Genomic DNA, 18,886 nt, shown 5'->3' with positions numbered 1-18,886 from the left:
AATCGGAACTCCCTCCCATATTCTTCTCTAGTTTTCCTTCTGACCGAGAGATGGCAGCAGGTTACAAAGAACGAACGGTGTGGAACGGAGAGGAGAAGAGAGGAAGGGGACATTTCCCAAAAGTAATTTCTTAATACATAATAATAAATGTATTAACGGTAGCTAATTTACCAAATTTTACGTAATAATCAGAATTATTTTATCAAATTAATAATTACTTGATTCATCCGTATTTTAACAAGATGTAAATTTAACATTATCAAATGGAATTGGCGCTAAATTATAACCAGAGAAAATATGAAACCGATATATTTTTGGTAAATGCGTAATATACATATGGATAATTCTTTTAGTAAAATATACATTTTATTTTTATAAATATTTTTTTATGGAAACAGCCATTATTTCTACAGCAAAACAATGAGGAAACCAGTGATGATGCAACCTCACATACCCTGGCAAAAACTAATCAAAGAAATAATGTGCTTACAGCAGTTTAAGTGTAAGAAGGGACTCATGAAGATGTCCAGTGGTATATCCAGGGGGGGGCTTCCGGACCCCCCTCACCCCGAAATATAAAAACAAAATTATTTTCCTAGGTATATACAAGTAAACAAAAAATTGAAAAATCATGAATTTACCAAATATTTCTTAAACAAAAGAAGATTTTTCGATTATGATAAGTGTTAACATTAGTTTCGAACCCTCTACTTAGTACCCTGTTTTCAAAAAATTTCCCCCCTGGTGTTGGATCCCCCCTCCGCCCCCAAACGCCACTGGAGATGGCATTGTTCGATCTACATCTTCGTGCAAAACTGGATGTTTACTACTGTATCACCATGTGCACAAAGTCAACTTGGATTAATGAATGCAAATTATAGGGTATATACAATATTGTATAAAATATATTAGAGATTGATGCTTGACCAATTCAAAGAGTAGAAAATAAAATACTTAATTTGAAATGTGCACTCATAAGAATTCTCATCACTCAGAAAAATAGGTCTACCAAGTGGGAAGAAGGAAAATATTTCAGTTTTGGGCATGATGCTAAATTTTCTGCAGCCTGTTTTGGGTGGGTTACAATGGGAAGGATCCCTTTTATTGTAATGAGAAACTTAACCATCTGTCATAAAAATTGGTTTCCTCATGAAATGGAGAAAATCTAACGAATAAAATGTGAATAGTGCAAACATCAATGACTGAAAACATTCCACAGCAAGAACAACAAAGAAATGATGGGCATATTATTAAGAATCTGATGTAGGTGATTTTCAAATGGGATTGCCTCAAGAAGCAGCCAATTTGTTCTCCACCTCTTAATTATCCACTTAAAAAAAAAACTTGAAGGCCACCATCATAATTCAGTACATTAATCACAACTGATACATTTCATTAAAATCAGCAAGGAAGTTGAGAACATATGTATTATAATCAATTTCTACAGTAAAAGAGATAACAATTGATATCATAAATCCTATGGCAAGCACATTTCATAAGTCACTTAAAAACCCACCAATAAATGTTGAACAATCAGCAAGGCTCAAAAGGCTAAAAAAATATACATGCATTTGTTTTATGTGACAATAATTAGGAAACAGAAATGCACAGGTTCAATTGGAATCATTAAATGATTGGTCCATGAGAAAAATATGAAAATACTACAGTAAAGACAGTTATTTTATGCGAAAAAAATGCATAGGCTTCACATGAAAATAAAACAACATTTATGAATTAAACATTGACATAAATTTAGCTGCACAAAATCTAAATATTCATAATCAAATGTAGCCTTAATGCCTGATGATACACTTCAGTTGTTAAGCCACATGATTAAGCCTACAATAATAGCATACTGTAGTTATTAATTAATCAGTTAAAATTTCATTGAGGTACAAGATGAATAACAAAGTCTAAAAAAATCTATATCTTTCCAAAATTCTCAACAACCACGGGCCAGTTTTTATTACAGAATAACGTTACATGTACACTTTACATTTACAGGCATCTTGAACATTATTAAAACCTTTGACTAAAACAAGCAATAAATTTAATACAACCAATTTTTTTAACTTCCAACCACCACAATGTACAATTCAAATGGAAAATAATGCAAAATATTTTAGATTTCTTTTTAAAAATACAGTATTATTACAATATGATAAAATATAATTCTATTATCTTATCATACAAAATTGATTGCAATATGCAAAACACTCTCATTATCTCCATGATAGGTGCAACATAATCCTTTCAGACTATTAATTGTACACACATGCTGTTGCAACAGGTACGAAGGCCAAGTAATAGAGTTCCGTACATAAATTTTGATAACACAGTGCAAAAATGACAACATCAGAGAGGTTATTTCATCAGTAGCTGATAAATATTTTTAAAACATAGAAGGCTGTACTTCAATCTCAAGCAGAGTTGCTGCTGTATTATAAATCTTCCAGGTAATGACGAAGGAAGCAATGGTTATAGGTGAGAAATATATGTGGTAACACTGCCAACTTCTCATTGCTGCTTTTTAGTGGCGTCTTCGTAAGTAGGTGGGGCTTCCTTCAATAGAAAAAAAATGCACTCATTAATATTTTAAGTTACTGCAGCTGGTGATTAATAACAATTTCTTTAACATGTTGTGTACGGATGGCGAGAATTCTCGTCATTTTTTTCCCGAACCATCCGGACGGATGACGAAGATTCCAGTCATTTAGGCGCGTCATCCTAAACAATTTTAAAGCGTACAATACGTATTCATTCGTATGTTTTCAGTTGTTTTCTTTATTCATAACGAATTGATGCATCATAACGTTTGATTGGGTAAAGTTATATTCTAAACATTAGCTTTTTAACTAAGTTTAAACCAAAGGCATTACGCCCTAATAGGCACATATTTCTAATTTCAACTCCTCCACCCAGAATCAGCGTTCCTAGGAATTTAAATACCCCAGTACGCAACGTATTAATAGAGAAATGGATGCCTGGGCCACTTTTAAATCAATCCGGCATTTGCTTTGCCGTGGAAGGCATGGTCAACTTGAAGTGGCTTGGAGCTTATTTACTTTTTTTTTATAGAGCAAACAGTACAGTACCATACCAAATGAAAATGAGTGCCATGATTTCCATGGCACGGTTCAAAGCATCAAAAATAACCCATACGAGCACATTATTTTTTCAAGTCAAAATACCATGCCATCAATGGTAGATGATGTACTTTCAAAACCCCCTCTCCCTAATATGTAGAAAATCTTTTTGAGGGCCTAACTATGGAATACCTTAGTAGAGTCACAAAAAATAGCATACACTGTGCATGAATTCTACAGAAAAAAATTACTCACACGATATTGTAGAATTATTTCATTACAAAGCATCATTAGGTCACAACAGCAGTTTAAAAAATTTTAAATGTATGCTGAAAAACCATGAACCTCTAGAGCAGGGGTGTCAAACTCATTCACCTTGGCGGGCCACATTACCCAACTCATATAGCTCGAGGGCCGCATATGTATTTCAGGACCAATAACAAGAGAATTATATAAAATACTACCACAACTATATTATAATTATTATTATTTAAAAAGGCAACTGAAAGAGAAGAAAGAGTTTATTTACTTTAATCCCTGGTACTAATACTCCCAGATACTTGACACCTCTTTGCCTGTACAAGTGCATGAAGAAATGCATGTGGGTAATATGGATGAAGTGCCAGTAAGTTTCGATCATCCAACTGCAAGAGCTGTAAATCTTAAAGGAGCAAAGGAATTCCCGTTTGCGATTGAAGAAGTCATGGTGCCGCGGGCCGCAGATTGTAAGGGAGCGGACCACATGCGGCCTGCGTGTTTGAACCCCTGCTCTAGAGGTTACTTCATATGTAAGAGAGAAGATTATTTCTCGACACAGTCATTGACAAAAACACAAAGTTATCGATACCCTTCACAAACACTACTATGTCACTTGAAAACATATTACTCCAGAAAAAAGCAAAACTGATCAATTAATGAGAGTTATTAAAATTAACAGAAAATAAAAAAATTAAAATAATTTTTTAAGTGGATTATTTAAGATAAGTGAAAGGGCGTTGAGTATGGTAATATTAAAGAGCTAGTGGGTTATAACACTTACATAATATGCAGGAGGTGGCACATAGGCACACTGAGGTCGACTGGGGTCAAAGTATGCACTCTGAGCTGCCTCCGCTGCTTTGGCATCTGAAGAATTAATCACCAAAATCACGAAAATAAGACAATGCATAACATAAATTCAAATGTCTATCAGTGGAGACATTAATTCTGAAACACATTGCAAATTGCTGATGTGGGTAAAGGCCAGTTTATAATAAAATTACTTTAAATGAGCATTTAATGAAAAATATGGATTCGCATTTAAAGAAAAAAATTAGTGAGGCTAGGATGCCACCTGTCATTCTTTTGAAGAACTAACTGTAAACTGCTGCACACACAACAGGAGTTTCATCTACATAATACCCTGCGAGCCACCTCTAGGGTGTTTGGCAGGGGGTGAAAAATCACCAACATCCAGCATGCAAGAGGACCACCACATGCACACCACACGGTCATAGAAATATTACGCACAAAAGGAGTTTCAGGAGGAATCTGCAATACTTCAGGAGGTGGTAAGGGAGACAATTTTAAGTATTTTTTGTTCATAAACATGGGGTCGCAACTCCTTAGGGCCGTATGCTCAGTCGACCCTGAAGGGCCAACCGACCCTTGATATGCCATCAGCCCCTACATAAACAGATCTTGCCCAACATATGCCACATCAAGCCCTACATATGGCCGTTTTTGTAACTAAACGGACCATACTCAAAGGTACCTGAACCAGCCCTACACCCTACAAAAACATGGCGCCCAAATTTCCTCCACTGATCACTTCAATTAAAGAATCTACATTGTAAAAGATATTAAGGGAGAAGAGCTCACACGAACCATTTTAAAATGTACAAAGACACAGCAGAAAGGTAATAATACTACCACATTATACCAATCAAGCAAAATAAATAATACAATTGGCTGAAGTATAATACATATAATATAGTTGTATACATACACCTTGTTTTTGAGAACATGTATTAATATTTTTCACGTTTGGCACTTGGTAGGCTTATGAGAAACTAATACTTCGTTTACGTGAAACCATAAAAAACATATTTTCATGCCACTATTTGCCACATAATAAACTTAACTATGGAACGTAAAAGCAAATGACGAACCTTGATGGTGCAACGTAAGTTCCCACATCAATGACCATATTTGCCCGTACATATCACTATCTTGTACAGACCACTGTTGAAGTAATTTAAAGACAATATGGTTCTACTTTTGGCTCGATATGAGAGTATTTCTAGTGATAATTTATGTACCAACACGACCTGGCAGATGACGCTGATTGTTTATTTACCTGAGCCGTTGCCCTAGCAATACGCCCGACAATTATTGGACGTCTTTACTTAGTTTCATAGTTAGGTCCCATTACACAACTAGAGTGAAAAATCGGCACTGCGCCATCGTTTACATCATGACATATGTCATCCGAGAGAACTTGACGATGGAATTACCCCCCACCACTTATGTAAGACCGACGGGGAATAAGGCCCTTAGTTACTGAGCTATTGCAACGCAAACATTCTTTTGGATGCGATTTGTAGTTACCATGACAAAGGTTCTTTTTGGGTATCAAGAATTTTCAAAATTTTATTTAATATTCTCAATTTATAAGGACATTAAATAATTAAAGTGGACAAAAATGCTTGATTATAATTGCCTGAAATAATTTATCTTTGAGCTTCATTAAACGAGAGCTTTGAGCGAGTACCAATAATATGATTAATGAAACACTGACTTGCAATTTTCCACAAAAATAAAATTTAATTCGACTCGAGTTAAATTTTATTTTTGTGGAAAATTGCAAGTCAGTGTTTCATTATGAATCAATTCCACTCCATCTCGCTTGATTCCTCGAATTTTATACAATAATATGATTGTGCAATCTCACCCATTTTGAGATTAATTTTTTCAGACAATTAGAATTGCACTCTTTTGTCCAACCTTAATTACTTAATGTCTTTAAAATTCCAGGGTATTAGATAAATGTAGATCTTGCGCAGTTTGCAGTTGTTTATACACTTGTAAGATATTCCTTTCTTCAATGATCGATTCTTCCTGAACAAGTAAACAAAACTGGATATCTAATATCATCACTAACTAATGAGAAGTGGGTAGTAACATTTAAGCAAGTATTTTGTATTTTGAAGTGTTGAGAGAATGGGTCATGGCTGAATGCAGGCACATATCCAGGGGGAGGGCTTTGGAGGCATAACTCCTCCCCCCCCCAAACTTTTTTCCAAGTGGCAACTAACCACTATACAGGCGGTCCCCGACTTTCGTACACAATGCGTTCCCGAAAACTTGTACGAAAGTCGAACCATTGACTTCCATACTAATTAGGGGTTACGCTCCAAAAGAGCGGAATATACGCACTAAAACCTTTTTTTCGTGGATTTTATTTCAATTGACTTACTTTTGATGATATGTCAATAAAACTCCTCAAATCGTCTAATCTCATTCGAAAATACGCTGAAAATGCTAATAAAAGTTTAAAAAACAAGAACTCCGATGGCTATCGAGTGAAACTTCCCCTTGGCGTTTAAGTTGACATTCCACTTATTACGTCCACTATAAACAAAAAGACGTATCAAGAAGCATAACAAAAGTAGTTGTTGAACCCGCACTCTGGATACCTTTTAATTTTTGCACCTTTTAATGACATTCGGCAGGTGACATTCGTGATCACGTATATTTCAAATGATATTCAAAAAAGACAAACGGAATTTGGGTGATATTTCGCTCGATATTGTTGCTGAAGGTGCACATGAATTAAACAGCACTCAAACGAAAAAACACAATTAGAAAGAAGATCTTACTAGTTTTATTCAAAGCTATTTGCGATGATGTCTAGTCAACTTCTTTTGAAAAATATCTTCAATGAAGGCTTTCTTCTTCTCTTGATAAAGGAGCCTATAGCAGGCAGTCTCTCTCCCAAATATATCAACTAGATTAGAGTCAACTACCAACAATTCCCTTCATTATATACGTTCGTGTTGTTCGCATATACTGCCATTTGAAACAACTGAATGTTGGGATGCGCAATAAACATCGCGGGAATTTTAAAAAAAATTGCAGACCAACGTCCGAATTTAGCGTACGAAAGTCAAGTAAAAGGTGTCAATTTTGAACGTACGAAAGTGCGAATTGTGCGAAAGTCGAGTGTACGAAAGTCGAGGACCGCCTGTATACCAGCTGAGAAGACCTATCCTATGGGTACCTTCTTACCTCTGACAATTCATGTTTTGATATAAAGGCGGTCCTCGACTTTTGTACACTCAATTTTCGTACTATTCACACTTTCGTATATTCCAAATTCACACCTGTAACTTGACTTTCGTACGCTAAATTCAGACTTTCGAACATTTGTCTGTAATTTTTTTAAATTCCCATGAAATTTACTGCGCATCCCAACATTAAACTGTTTCATATAGCAGCGCATGCGGACCATACGAACGTATACGATTGTAGTGTTGACTTTAATCAAGGTGATTTTTTGAGAGAGACACAGCTTGCTATAGGCTCCTTTATCAAAAGAAGAGGAAAGCTGTATTTCAGCCTTCATTGGAGAGATTTTTCAAAAAAGTTGACTAGACGTCATCATACAGCTTTCAATGAAATTAACAAATAAAAGTGCTTCTTTCTAATACTGTTTTTCCTTTTGAGTGCTGTTTAATTCATGTATGACATTTAAACGATATTGCACGAAATACCCCAATCCCATATGTCTTTTGTCTTTTTTTGAATAACTTGCGAAATATGCGCGACCACAAGATATAGGCTGTGACGATCGATGTCACCCGCCGAGGAAAACGAGGTGTAAAAATTTAAAGGTATCAGGAGTGAGGATTCAAAAATTGCATTTTGGAATGCTTCTTGATATTTCTTTTTATTTATAATGGATATTATAAGTGGAATGTCAACTAAAATACCGAGAGGAAGTTTCACTTGGTACCTGTAATAAATTAAAATTTTTAAAACTTTTATTTACATTTTCTGCATATTTTCGAATATGTTATGAAGAATGATGTTATATAATGAGAGGAATTTTATTATTATATTAAACTTTAGTTTATTAAAATAAAATCTGTGCAGAAAATAAGGTTTTAATATGTACGTATATTTTGATCTTTTGGAACGTAACCCCTAAATAGTATGGAACTCAATGGTTCGACTTTCGTACATTCAACTTTCGTACACGTTTCCAGGAACGCATTGAACGCGATGAAAAATGAAAGTCGGGGACCGCCTGTAGTTACATTTCATAATTTCTGCCAATAACAAACCATGTATTTAACATATAGCATTATGCAGACAAAATATATGGCTGACTCATTAAATGTATGGCTTTTCTATGGACGTAAATTGAACGCAAACTATTAGTATAGGCAACCTGCATACCTGCCGTGTGCTCCCCAAGCTAATTTCTGAATAAGCACCAGGCTGAACAAGGAATATTTTGATTTAGTAGTCACTTACCTTTCCCATCCAACAACTGATTTGTTTTAATGAAATAAGAATGCAGTTCCGAATGAAAAACCCCACTCTGAAACTAACCATAGTTTTTTTTGTCTTACCCCTTATAGTTATGAACAACAGACTTAACATTGTTTTCCTAAATACATACAAAGCATTTTTTATTTCCTTTGCTATCAGACGATACTAAACTTCCTACTTGTGGCTTTTGCAGTGCTGGATTGCAGTTCTCTTCACTGTTTTCGGGTTACCTGCTTCGAAGTTGATCTCAGATGACATTTCATAGCCTATGATGGCCACATCTTCATATCAGGTCTGAGTGATCTATTCTGATCCGACTCAGACCTGATCTGAAAATGTGGACCACAAAATGTCATCTCGAGAAAAAATTCCATGCTACAAACCAGACAACCATGGAGAGAAATATTACACTTCCATCACAAAATATTTGTGAATAGAGAGTACAAAAAGTGAACTGAGTAAGATAAAAGCATTTTTGTATCTGATGTGAACACAAACTCAAGTAAAGAAAATAAGTTTCTTAAAAAATTCCAATACATTGTTGTAAAGAAAAATAAAGCTTTTTTGTGCTTATTAAATTTACTGAATCTAAGCATTCATTGAGACTGTACATGAACAACACCAAAAGTAAAATATTCAGAGATAAAATTGCCAAAAAACCAACAGGATCACATTGTAATTTAAAGTAAATTTGTTGTTAAACAGAGTTAACTTCATTGACATCTTAAATACTAATTTTTATCAGACATTTACAATCATTACTACCACAAGTAATTTTATACTCAACATGAATATGTTCTTTAAGCTTGAAAAAAGATCAGCTAATTTCCATAAAATAAAATATGGCAATTTCTGGAGGTGGAAATTTTTCTAAGTGTGGCATCAGTGACATTAACCTTCCAAGGTAAGAAAATATGGGCATGCAATAGATTTTTGGTAGAGCAATTGATGCTTCACATCTTCTTTCATCTAACTTTCTCTTTATTTACCATTTGCGGCCATTGGTGCCTGTGTAAAGCCCATGGCTCCAGGAGGTGCACTAGGTGCAGTTGCATTGGCGTATCCGGTGTAGCCATTGATGCCTGGGTAGGGTGGCGGCATATCAGTCATGTACACACTGTTGGCTGCGGGATGAAAAGTGAAAGTATTCTCATTAATCAAAAGAGATGTTACACAAGTAAAACTTAATTCTGGGTTAAGCTTGATGGACAAGGTTCCATTGTTACAAAAAGCGTGAGATAATGAATTGTAAGCGCGGTTTCATTAAGATTATTAAAAAAACGGAAAGTGTGTCATAAAAAAATGGAAAGTGTTTCAGAAATGCTCAGAGTTCTAAGGTGGGAGAGCTTACAAGAGAGGAGGAAAAGAAGCAGGCTATGTGGCATGTTTAGAATAATGAGTGGGGAAAAAGGATGGAAAGAATTTGAGAAGGACATATTAAAACCCAGCTTTGTTGGAAAAAATGATCACCAGTTCAAGATAAAGTGCCGATCACAAAGGACAAATGCGAAGCAGTTCTCCTTCTTGAATAGGACCATATGGGACTGGAACGATCTACCAGCAAAACTATTTGAGTCCTTCCCGAAAAATTTACATAGTTTTAAAAAGCGGTTGAAGAAGTAGCGACCAAGGGCTTTTCATAATGTTTTCTATTGTTTTTTCAAATGTTTTCTATTGTTTTTACAATGTTTTCTATGGTTTTCTTTCATCATATGTACATGTTACCACCAGGCCAATGGCCTACTTGTAACAATTTTAATAATAATAATAATAATAAAAGCTGCGAGATGACGGGGAGCCGCCTCGAACGGACTTCATTTGAAACCCAGCCATTAAGCACGTTCCTGCTGTCATCGGAAGAGTTGCTTGAGAAACGATCTCTCTCGGTGACTCCAGGGACGTGGGCTGACGGCGGCTAGGGGAGGCAGCTGTGGTTGGGCAGTGGGATAGAGTGTAAGGCTTGGGCTGAATAAAGTGAAGTTGCTTTGTGTGAGAATTTGGACTTGTTCCCTGCTTTGTTTCCCCCGAACCCCTTTCCTGTCGGCGAAGACGACTTACAGAATGAACATTTATTTATGCTCTGGGTTTCCTCATAAGAGCAAAAACAAAATAATTGCAACAATTTTTGCACAAAAAAAACAAAAATAATTAAATTTATATCATAAAAATATAACTGACACTATAAAACTAAATTCACCCAGCACATTCCCATCTGCAACATAAAGCAAAAAAATAACCTCAGGTAAACAACGAGAAAAAACAGAATCGAACAAGAGGAAGAGAAAAATCAGAAAAAAAACTTTAGATCACTTATGATTGCACACTATAGAAATAAATATAAATTATTGATATAGAATATAATTTACACCCTACGAATATAATTGACGCCATAAAAAAATACATATAACTTACCAAAGTAGGTTCTCTCTGAGGTAATAAATAAAAAGCTTTTCTACAAAAATGGATAGAGAAGAGGCTTACTATATATCTACGAGGGAGGTGGACCTATGAGGTTGATCTATGATAACCTTATTCAAATTTTGTCTAGTTTTTAAGCATCTGGGGGGGGGGGCTGCCCCTCCTCAAAATCCGACTATGAATGCATTGACGAAATTTGAACAGGTTCAATTTTCTGTCCATGCCTTCACACAAGTTGGGTGAATACACGGTGCATTTTCGTGTTCATAAATTAAGACATTAACTCGCACGGGTTAATGTACTATGTAAACAGGCCTTTAGATGACACCATTTGCAGGGACATTTAATGATCTTGCACCTAAAAACTACTCTTTTAGAATTCATTCTATTTCTTCTTGCCTGGAATTCTTCACATATATTCTCATTTTTGATAAATTTCCGCACTGTTTCGCATGTTTTACAATGGCATCGCGATTTTTTACCACGGTATTGAATGTTGAGACTGGCAATCCAATCCAATGCGATTGGATTGCCAGTCTCAACATTCAAGTTGCTTTGCCAGCGTTTGAATCGATGCGGGTTCTGGTGTGGGTATCAACTAGCTCTAAAATTTTCATTTTCTCATCAATTAAAGATGTCCATTTTTCACCTCGAATTTCCATTTTCAAGCAGGATAAATTCTATTTCCCGTACTAATTGAGGGTAACTTGGCAATATACGAGTATCTGAACTACTCCTCGGCGATCAAGTAGTACAAACTGTCGTGCGACTTCATAATTTATGAAAGTTACAATAGTTTGCGATACACTGAGACTTGAATGGGATAATTCAAGTTTAAATAAGTTTTTTAAAGCATTTAATTAACCCATAATTGCTACGCAACTGCTGAATGAAGTCAGCGCAAATGATCCCAGTTGTCGGTCAAGTTTTATAGTTCCGGCATTTATCACGTTTCATCACGTATGGTTTCCTTTCAAACTCTTGTATCAATTTAAAGACTACATGATTATTTCCAAAATTCCTTCAGGAGTTCTTACATTATAATTATTAAATAGCTCGATTGCTCAAAACAACTACTTTCATATCGTGAATCTTTTTGCTGACAGAAAACGAGATGACGTAGTTCAACTTTCCGACGCTAGTGGCGTCGTGTCCCGCGACATTCAAATTCTTCCCGAAAATACTTCTCATTACGTCTCTCTCTCTTGAATTTTTAAATACAAATGTGCAAAAGGAAGAAAAAAGGACAGTTTTTATGGGCTGATATGCACGATTTATTGTTTTAATAGGCAAATAATTTTTTTTAGTCGGCACGTCGTGATGCACTTGGCGGGAAAACGAAAAAAACACGGCGTAAATACAGGGTTCTGTTTACATTGGAGAGATAGGAAATATGACGGGACCCAGAAAAAAAACTTGCAATTTGCGGGAAAACGTAAATTCGGATAACACAAATATGGGGTTCTACTGTATTAATAATGGAGTTATTCAGATATCTTAGCCTAAAAAGTCTATGTGCAGTTATATTCAAGAAGTAAGACCCAGAGAAAAACAGCATAAAAGAAGAAGAGATGATCGGAAGAAAGATATTTAGAAATATGTACATGGTTCTACCAACAATGAGTTCTCTGACGTTTCACTGATTTTCAGCCAATTTACACAATTTTCAGAAGGATAAAATAGTGTCAAATGATATTAAAAATTTTCTTTTACGTAATTGCTTTAATATATTATAAATACAAAACCAACACTTTAACTACAACACCAACCTGATCCCTGATAGAATAAAAAAATGGATTCTTACCAGGTGGGTGTTCAGGAAAAGCGTGAACTGGAGGAGACCATCCGTAGTAACCAGTTGGTGGTGGTGCATAGGCTGGGGGTGGTGCAGCATACCAAGTGCCTGCTGGTGGAGAATATGGAGGTGGTGCATCCCTCGGAGGCCCATTTCTGGATGCTGTAGGTGAAACAAAAGAATAAATGACTTTCAAGCACATTCAGCCAAAGGTTTATCTTATCTTCACACAACCATGCACATAGGGCATTTTCAAAAGTGCCAATAATAATTGTTACTTTGAATTTGAGTTAACTTAATGACAAAAGACAACAGTCTCATATGACAGCAATGAACTTCCTCCTAAGGCTGCATTAATGACTGCGGTATGATGGGTACTCAGAAATTCAATGCTCATTTTTTTAAGGTGTTGACCGCTAGATGCCTCCTCTGTTGGAGGCAGTTTGTAAGCGGTCATATCAGATTGTTTTCTCTCATCATCAAGTGAATATGAACACAGGTAAGCTTGATTTTTTCTGCTTCCTAACATAGCCTCAGCAATGAAAAACTACAGTGGAACCTCGTTAAAGCGAGTACGGGCTATTGCGAGACCCCCACCATTACAAGAGATAGCCAAACCACCGTCAATGGACCCTATGATTAACATGAAAAAAAATTTGTTTTTACGAGGCCCTATTGTTGTTGACACTCGCTATAATGAGAGTCTCCATCACCGGAAAACCTTCACCATGAGTCCCTAATCTCCGCAATTGCTGGCGATATGTTAGAAATGAAGTTAACATGGAGTTCTTAGTCTAAAATTCATGTGGTAAACTGTTGTTCGATATGTAAGCAGTTCATTTTGGTGCAAATATTGTGGCATTAACATTCTCGAAAGCTCGATTTTCTTTTGTTCCTTGGGTGGCAGAAAGCAGTCGATAGAATACCAGCACGTCCGTGAGTTGCGTAAACAAAAGAGCATTTGAAGGTAGACACCATAGCCAAAAATGCAAAACATGTCAAAGCGAGAAAATGAAAATAATAGAACAATACGAGAGTGGCGTTATTAATTTATCTACCTATTCGCTCTTCACAATTTAAGAAATCAATGAGAAGATTAGGTCTGCCGTGGTTTGGGAGGGCAAACCTTCACAGCAACAGCACTTAAGGAAAGCAGAAAATTAAAAATTAAAACCATACGATTAGCGTAGCTTTGTCCGTGTGGTTTTGCCAACTTCAGTCTGTGGGAACTATATGTATGCTGAGAAAGAGGCTATAGTGGAGTATTTCAGTGATAGATTGAGAATCAAGAACTTAAAGTATTTGAAAGGTTGGTTATACTAATTAAAAGCACATAAGCGTTATCTCCCTTCATAATAGCTGGTGATTCCTGCAGTGTAAATCCGAAGCCGTGGAAGAAAGGTCTCGAATTTTAGTGGAATATCTTAAGAAGTATTCCCCACGCGATACAACGCATACAAAATGGAACTCTTTTAAAACCTACTCCCCGACTAAACCTTTGCAGTACAGGGTGTTTCTTACAATGATGCTTCTAGAGGCAGGTAAGGCGCTGTTAGAGATGACATACGTGAGAAACTGATGCTGCGCTTTTCGTTTATTTATACCCTTTTTCTGAACTGTTGGCGGCTGGGGGGTAGAGAGCTAGTAGCCAATTAGAAGCCCTACCTCTTCCACCTCACCATTCCCCTTCATCTGGCCGACCAGCATTGCCAGTTCGTGGAAATAACTGAACGTGAGGCAGTACAAGCACGATCTCCACAGATTAAGTTTGGCAACACTGCGAGCTGGAGAGCGATGTTCACAGCACGGTAGTCGGAGAGACTATGGCCCTGCGGCCTACTACACACTTTCACCTGCCACTCTTCTGTGGTTGGCTAGAAGAGTGGGTGGGCCTTGAGCGCTCAAGGTCAGCCGCCACCAGTTTGCAAAAAGGGTGTTTAAAAAATTGTGAATTCTTTTCCATGTTTTGCAGTCATTACTGAGAATATTAAATCAATAAATTCATACTTTTAAGTTTTGTTGGCCTTAGGGTCCATCAGATGGGTATGCTTTTTCATTTCTCTGTTGCATACATTACCCGTGCGTGTTAAATTATTCAGTTTCTTGCAGCTTGCTTTTGTTTTACTTACATGAAATCAGCATAATATTTTCAATCAGTTCAGTGCTTATTTATTGAATGGATAGTTTTTTATTAAGGTAAGGAAATTTATTGATGCAAAAAATATCACCTTCCGCCTGGATTAATGCTAAAGTTTACCAGATAGAAATGTCTCTGTCACCACACCAATCCTGTTCCAATATAAGTGTTGACGAAAGATTTATTGGCTATTATTTGCTCCACCTCCAGTAAATTGAAAATTCGCTATAGCAAGTGTTTATTTGAGCACCATGGGGTCTCATTTAATCAAGGTTGTACTGTAATACAGGACATAAGACACAAACCAACAACCTAGACTTCACACTTGGGCTTAAACAAGACCACCACTGTTATAATTTAAGTCTTTGATGAATGTTAAGAAACAAAGTTACATAAAAATATTGTTTGAAATCAGTTTATGAGTAATATTTAATTGGGTGTAGACTTTAATGTACCATGTTTGTAAATTATTTTTTAAGTAGCAATTTATTGTTCAGTGATAGAATGACCCATTTGCCTGAAACTTTTGCATGAATATTATTAAAAGAAAATAAAAAATGGGAGTTATTCATTATTTTTAAGGATTAAGGTAAAGGAGAACTTTAAAAATATACATCTCCAAGGTAACTCTAACAGTAATAAAGAATTTCTAAGTAATAATTTTAAAAAAACTGACCACGATATAGAAGATTCATAGTTTGTGGGTTATTTCATCTATCTCTCAGGCCATGACAGGTTATTTTGAGCTGTAGCCATGCCAAATAATATGCACTCAACAGTATATTTCAACACAAAATAAGCCTCCCAGGCAGTGGATTCAAACCTGTTATGGATTTCCCGACACAACTGAAATTCACAACTTACCCATCTGAGCTAGCTTCAGCATAGCCTGACCAAAATCAATGGCTCCACCTGCCTTGAATAACAGTTTGAACTTGGCTTCACCAACCCAATTCCCATTAGGCTGAGCTCTCACTTTTCCCTTGATAAAATTTGCTCCAAATACTGGTTGCTCCAATTCCACCTGGATATAAAGACAAGAGGAAAAGGTGACATATGGTAGAGATAGGTTAGTTTGGTTCCTTGTTTCACAGGCTCTTGAACTTAGAACTAGAATTGGAACTGAAGCCAAAAAGAATCCACTCCAAAAAAATTTGCTCAAAAGTCAATTTGAAAACTTTGCATTAACTGAAAATGAAGACATTGGATTCAAACCTGGAAAATATGCTATTTATTCCATGTATACAAAATATTATATTCTTCTATTGACCTCTATCCTATGAATTCATATCGAAATAATGAGTATAGGTCAGTATATTCATAAATTATCCTTCGCCAATGTTCTGGATTTTAACCCTTTTGAGGCGGTTGAGTTCTCTCTTTAGCATGACTGCTGTACTAAGCCCAGAGAAACTCTTCCGTCCCCTCTGTATGGAGCATTTTTGCAGGGCATTCGTTAAGAAGGGTCTCACGGATAATCACACACTCTCAACCAAGGGCGGATCCACGATTTTTTTCTGAGTGGGTACCAGGGTCTGACAAGCAAACGGTCTTTTCATATTTGGGGTTAAAACACAATATGCAACAGTTACTCTATGAAATATACTCTTAACTTTAATATAACAGTTATTAATAAGTATGTACTTATAACCTTTAGATTAAAATGTAAAATTATTTAATATTTGTATTAAAAATCTTGTCTAGCTTTTGAGCGTCTGGGGGGGGGACACACACGTGCCCCCCCCCCGGCCTATGCTCTCAACACCAACCTATTTCGACCCTTCCTCGCGGAGACTCCGTATTATCTCGGACTCCGAGGGCAGTTGGGCTCCCTTCTTTCGGGGTTTATAACCCTACCAGCGGCATTGGTTCGCAGTCATGCTGCGTTTATACTAATTAGCTACACGGATAATTGTTGCTTGCACGTAAATTACAGACTTTGAATTGAATTCTTCGTTTTATTCTGAGAATCGTCAATTTTGAATGAAGCTCCACCATCAATATTAATGCAGCAACAATTTCCATGTTGATGCTTATACTGAAATCGAGATATAAGTTAATATTTATCGTAGAATTTCGCTTAAAAATTGTAAACGCTGCTCAAAAGACAAAGAATTCAATTCTTAGTTTATATTTTTTGAGATAGGAACAAATATTTATTTCAAAAAGTATCTGAATGAACAATTGAATGACTGCAGTCCCTAAATGCAGGCTCTGGGTACCTGCTCCCAGATTTCGTGAATCATCTAAGTTATCAAGACCCATGGCAGACAAATTCTATATCATACCCAGCTAACAGAGTGCTTGGACATGGATACCTTTCCATATATATCAAATGCCTAATATAACTGTTATATGGCTAGTTATATCCATATTTTCACATTATAAAGATATCAGGAGAAATTACATTTTAACTCACTCAGCTGATTTCATATATGTCACCCTAAAGTATAAAAAAATTCACAATAAATGAGGACCACAAATTTTACACAGCAAAACAATGGATGAGGACCATAGATAAGACTCAGGACTGAAAATGTTGGGCAATTAGGAATCACAGAAAACAACTACGTTAAACTGACACATTCTTAATAGCAAGTAAACTTCTCACTCCGTGCACAAAATAAAATCTAAACTCAATAAAAGAAACATTAGTACTCGGCAGGGAAGTTCTCATATAAAGCAAGGTGAAAGGAATTTGTAGTAACTAAAATTTGCACACCTTTGGTAGATAAAGAAAAGTCTACACAAAATCTTAGGTGTCAGAAAGAGGAGTATTCTTAAGAGCAGGTCATTAATGACTATAAAAGTAATTATTTTTCTTTTATATCAACAAATTTTTTTCAATTTTCACATTTTGAATTTATTTTAATTGAAAATAAATAACCAAACCATTAAAAATATCACAATCACACTGTTATTGGCAAAGAGTATCAGGCCATCTATCCTAGGTGTACCTAAACATTGTATCCTCTACTGCAAACAGCTCATGATTACGACATTCATTCCACTGATCATTGAAATAAAAACGAATACTAATAATAGGTACGATTACGACTTACATACTTCAAATTAATAGGATTTGTATATTTCATTAACAAAGGAAACAGTTTCTTATAAATGACTTATTGAAGGAATACAGTATGGCAAAGCAAAACCTTAATCGTTCTATATGTCAAAGTTACATGGATCATTTTCACTTCAGAACATCTTTGACTGTCAAATTATTTACTATTTTAGGAAATAATACAATTATTTGACACTAACCTCACTAATAGTTACAAATGGAAAACTAAATGACTGAAGTTGATCCCGGGAGTCTTTATGATTGAAAATCATCCTGTGGGTTGTGAGGTACATACGCCCTTGTTTAGTACCCTTGAAAGCCGGATGCTCATTTCCGTGGAACTCAACCGATACATTGTTGCTGAAAAGGACGATCCTGAAAGAGGAAGTCAATATGGAAGAGATAAAACGGTGATAGAGAGCAATGACGCACTTGAATTAAAGGTGCTCCTCAATATTACCAAAATGACGTTTTTGATCAACTAAGGACTTAACTGTCCGATTGAACATTAAATGACAAACGGTATTATGTAAAATATTGATTATAATTCATTTAAAATGACTTAATAGAGCAACAAGGCCAATTAATAGGCAGTTCTAGATCATTCGCTACATGAACCAGATGATTGAGACGAGAGGGCCTCCAAGACAAAACAGGAGCACAATTATTAAACCAACAAATAAAATGAATTGAAACTATTTTAATCACTCTAAAAAATCCAAATTACCCTTCTCCTGCGTGAATTAAAACGCCTCCATTTGCATGCGCAGTATTTAAGGACATTTTCGTTGATAAACACCGACAACTCTCTCACCACTTGTTTTCGACACTCAATTGTCAGTCAT

General features: G+C 35.9%; 1 protein-coding gene across 1 annotated transcript; it reads right to left on the bottom strand.

Annotated features, from left to right (window-relative positions):
• Window positions 1-1,409: 1,409 nt before the first annotated feature.
• On the bottom strand, window positions 1,410-18,885 carry LOC124168771 (WW domain-binding protein 2). The gene is made up of 7 exons (XM_046547062.1): window positions 18,769-18,885; window positions 18,242-18,416; window positions 15,839-15,998; window positions 12,847-12,999; window positions 9,614-9,748; window positions 4,126-4,211; window positions 1,410-2,562 (listed from the first exon to the last, which is right to left on the bottom strand). The coding sequence occupies exons 1-7, from the start codon at window positions 18,822-18,824 to the stop codon at window positions 2,518-2,520; spliced, it is 810 nt and encodes a 269-aa protein (XP_046403018.1). The 5' UTR covers window positions 18,825-18,885; the 3' UTR covers window positions 1,410-2,517.
• Between the last annotated feature and the right edge of the window lies 1 nt (window position 18,886).

This window comes from Ischnura elegans, chromosome 12, assembly GCF_921293095.1.
Source record: "Ischnura elegans chromosome 12, ioIscEleg1.1, whole genome shotgun sequence".
In the NCBI taxonomy this organism is placed as follows: Eukaryota; Metazoa; Arthropoda; class Insecta; order Odonata; family Coenagrionidae; genus Ischnura; species Ischnura elegans.
The sequence above is the reverse complement of the archived record's forward strand: the minus strand, read 5'-3'. Positions and strand labels throughout refer to the sequence as shown.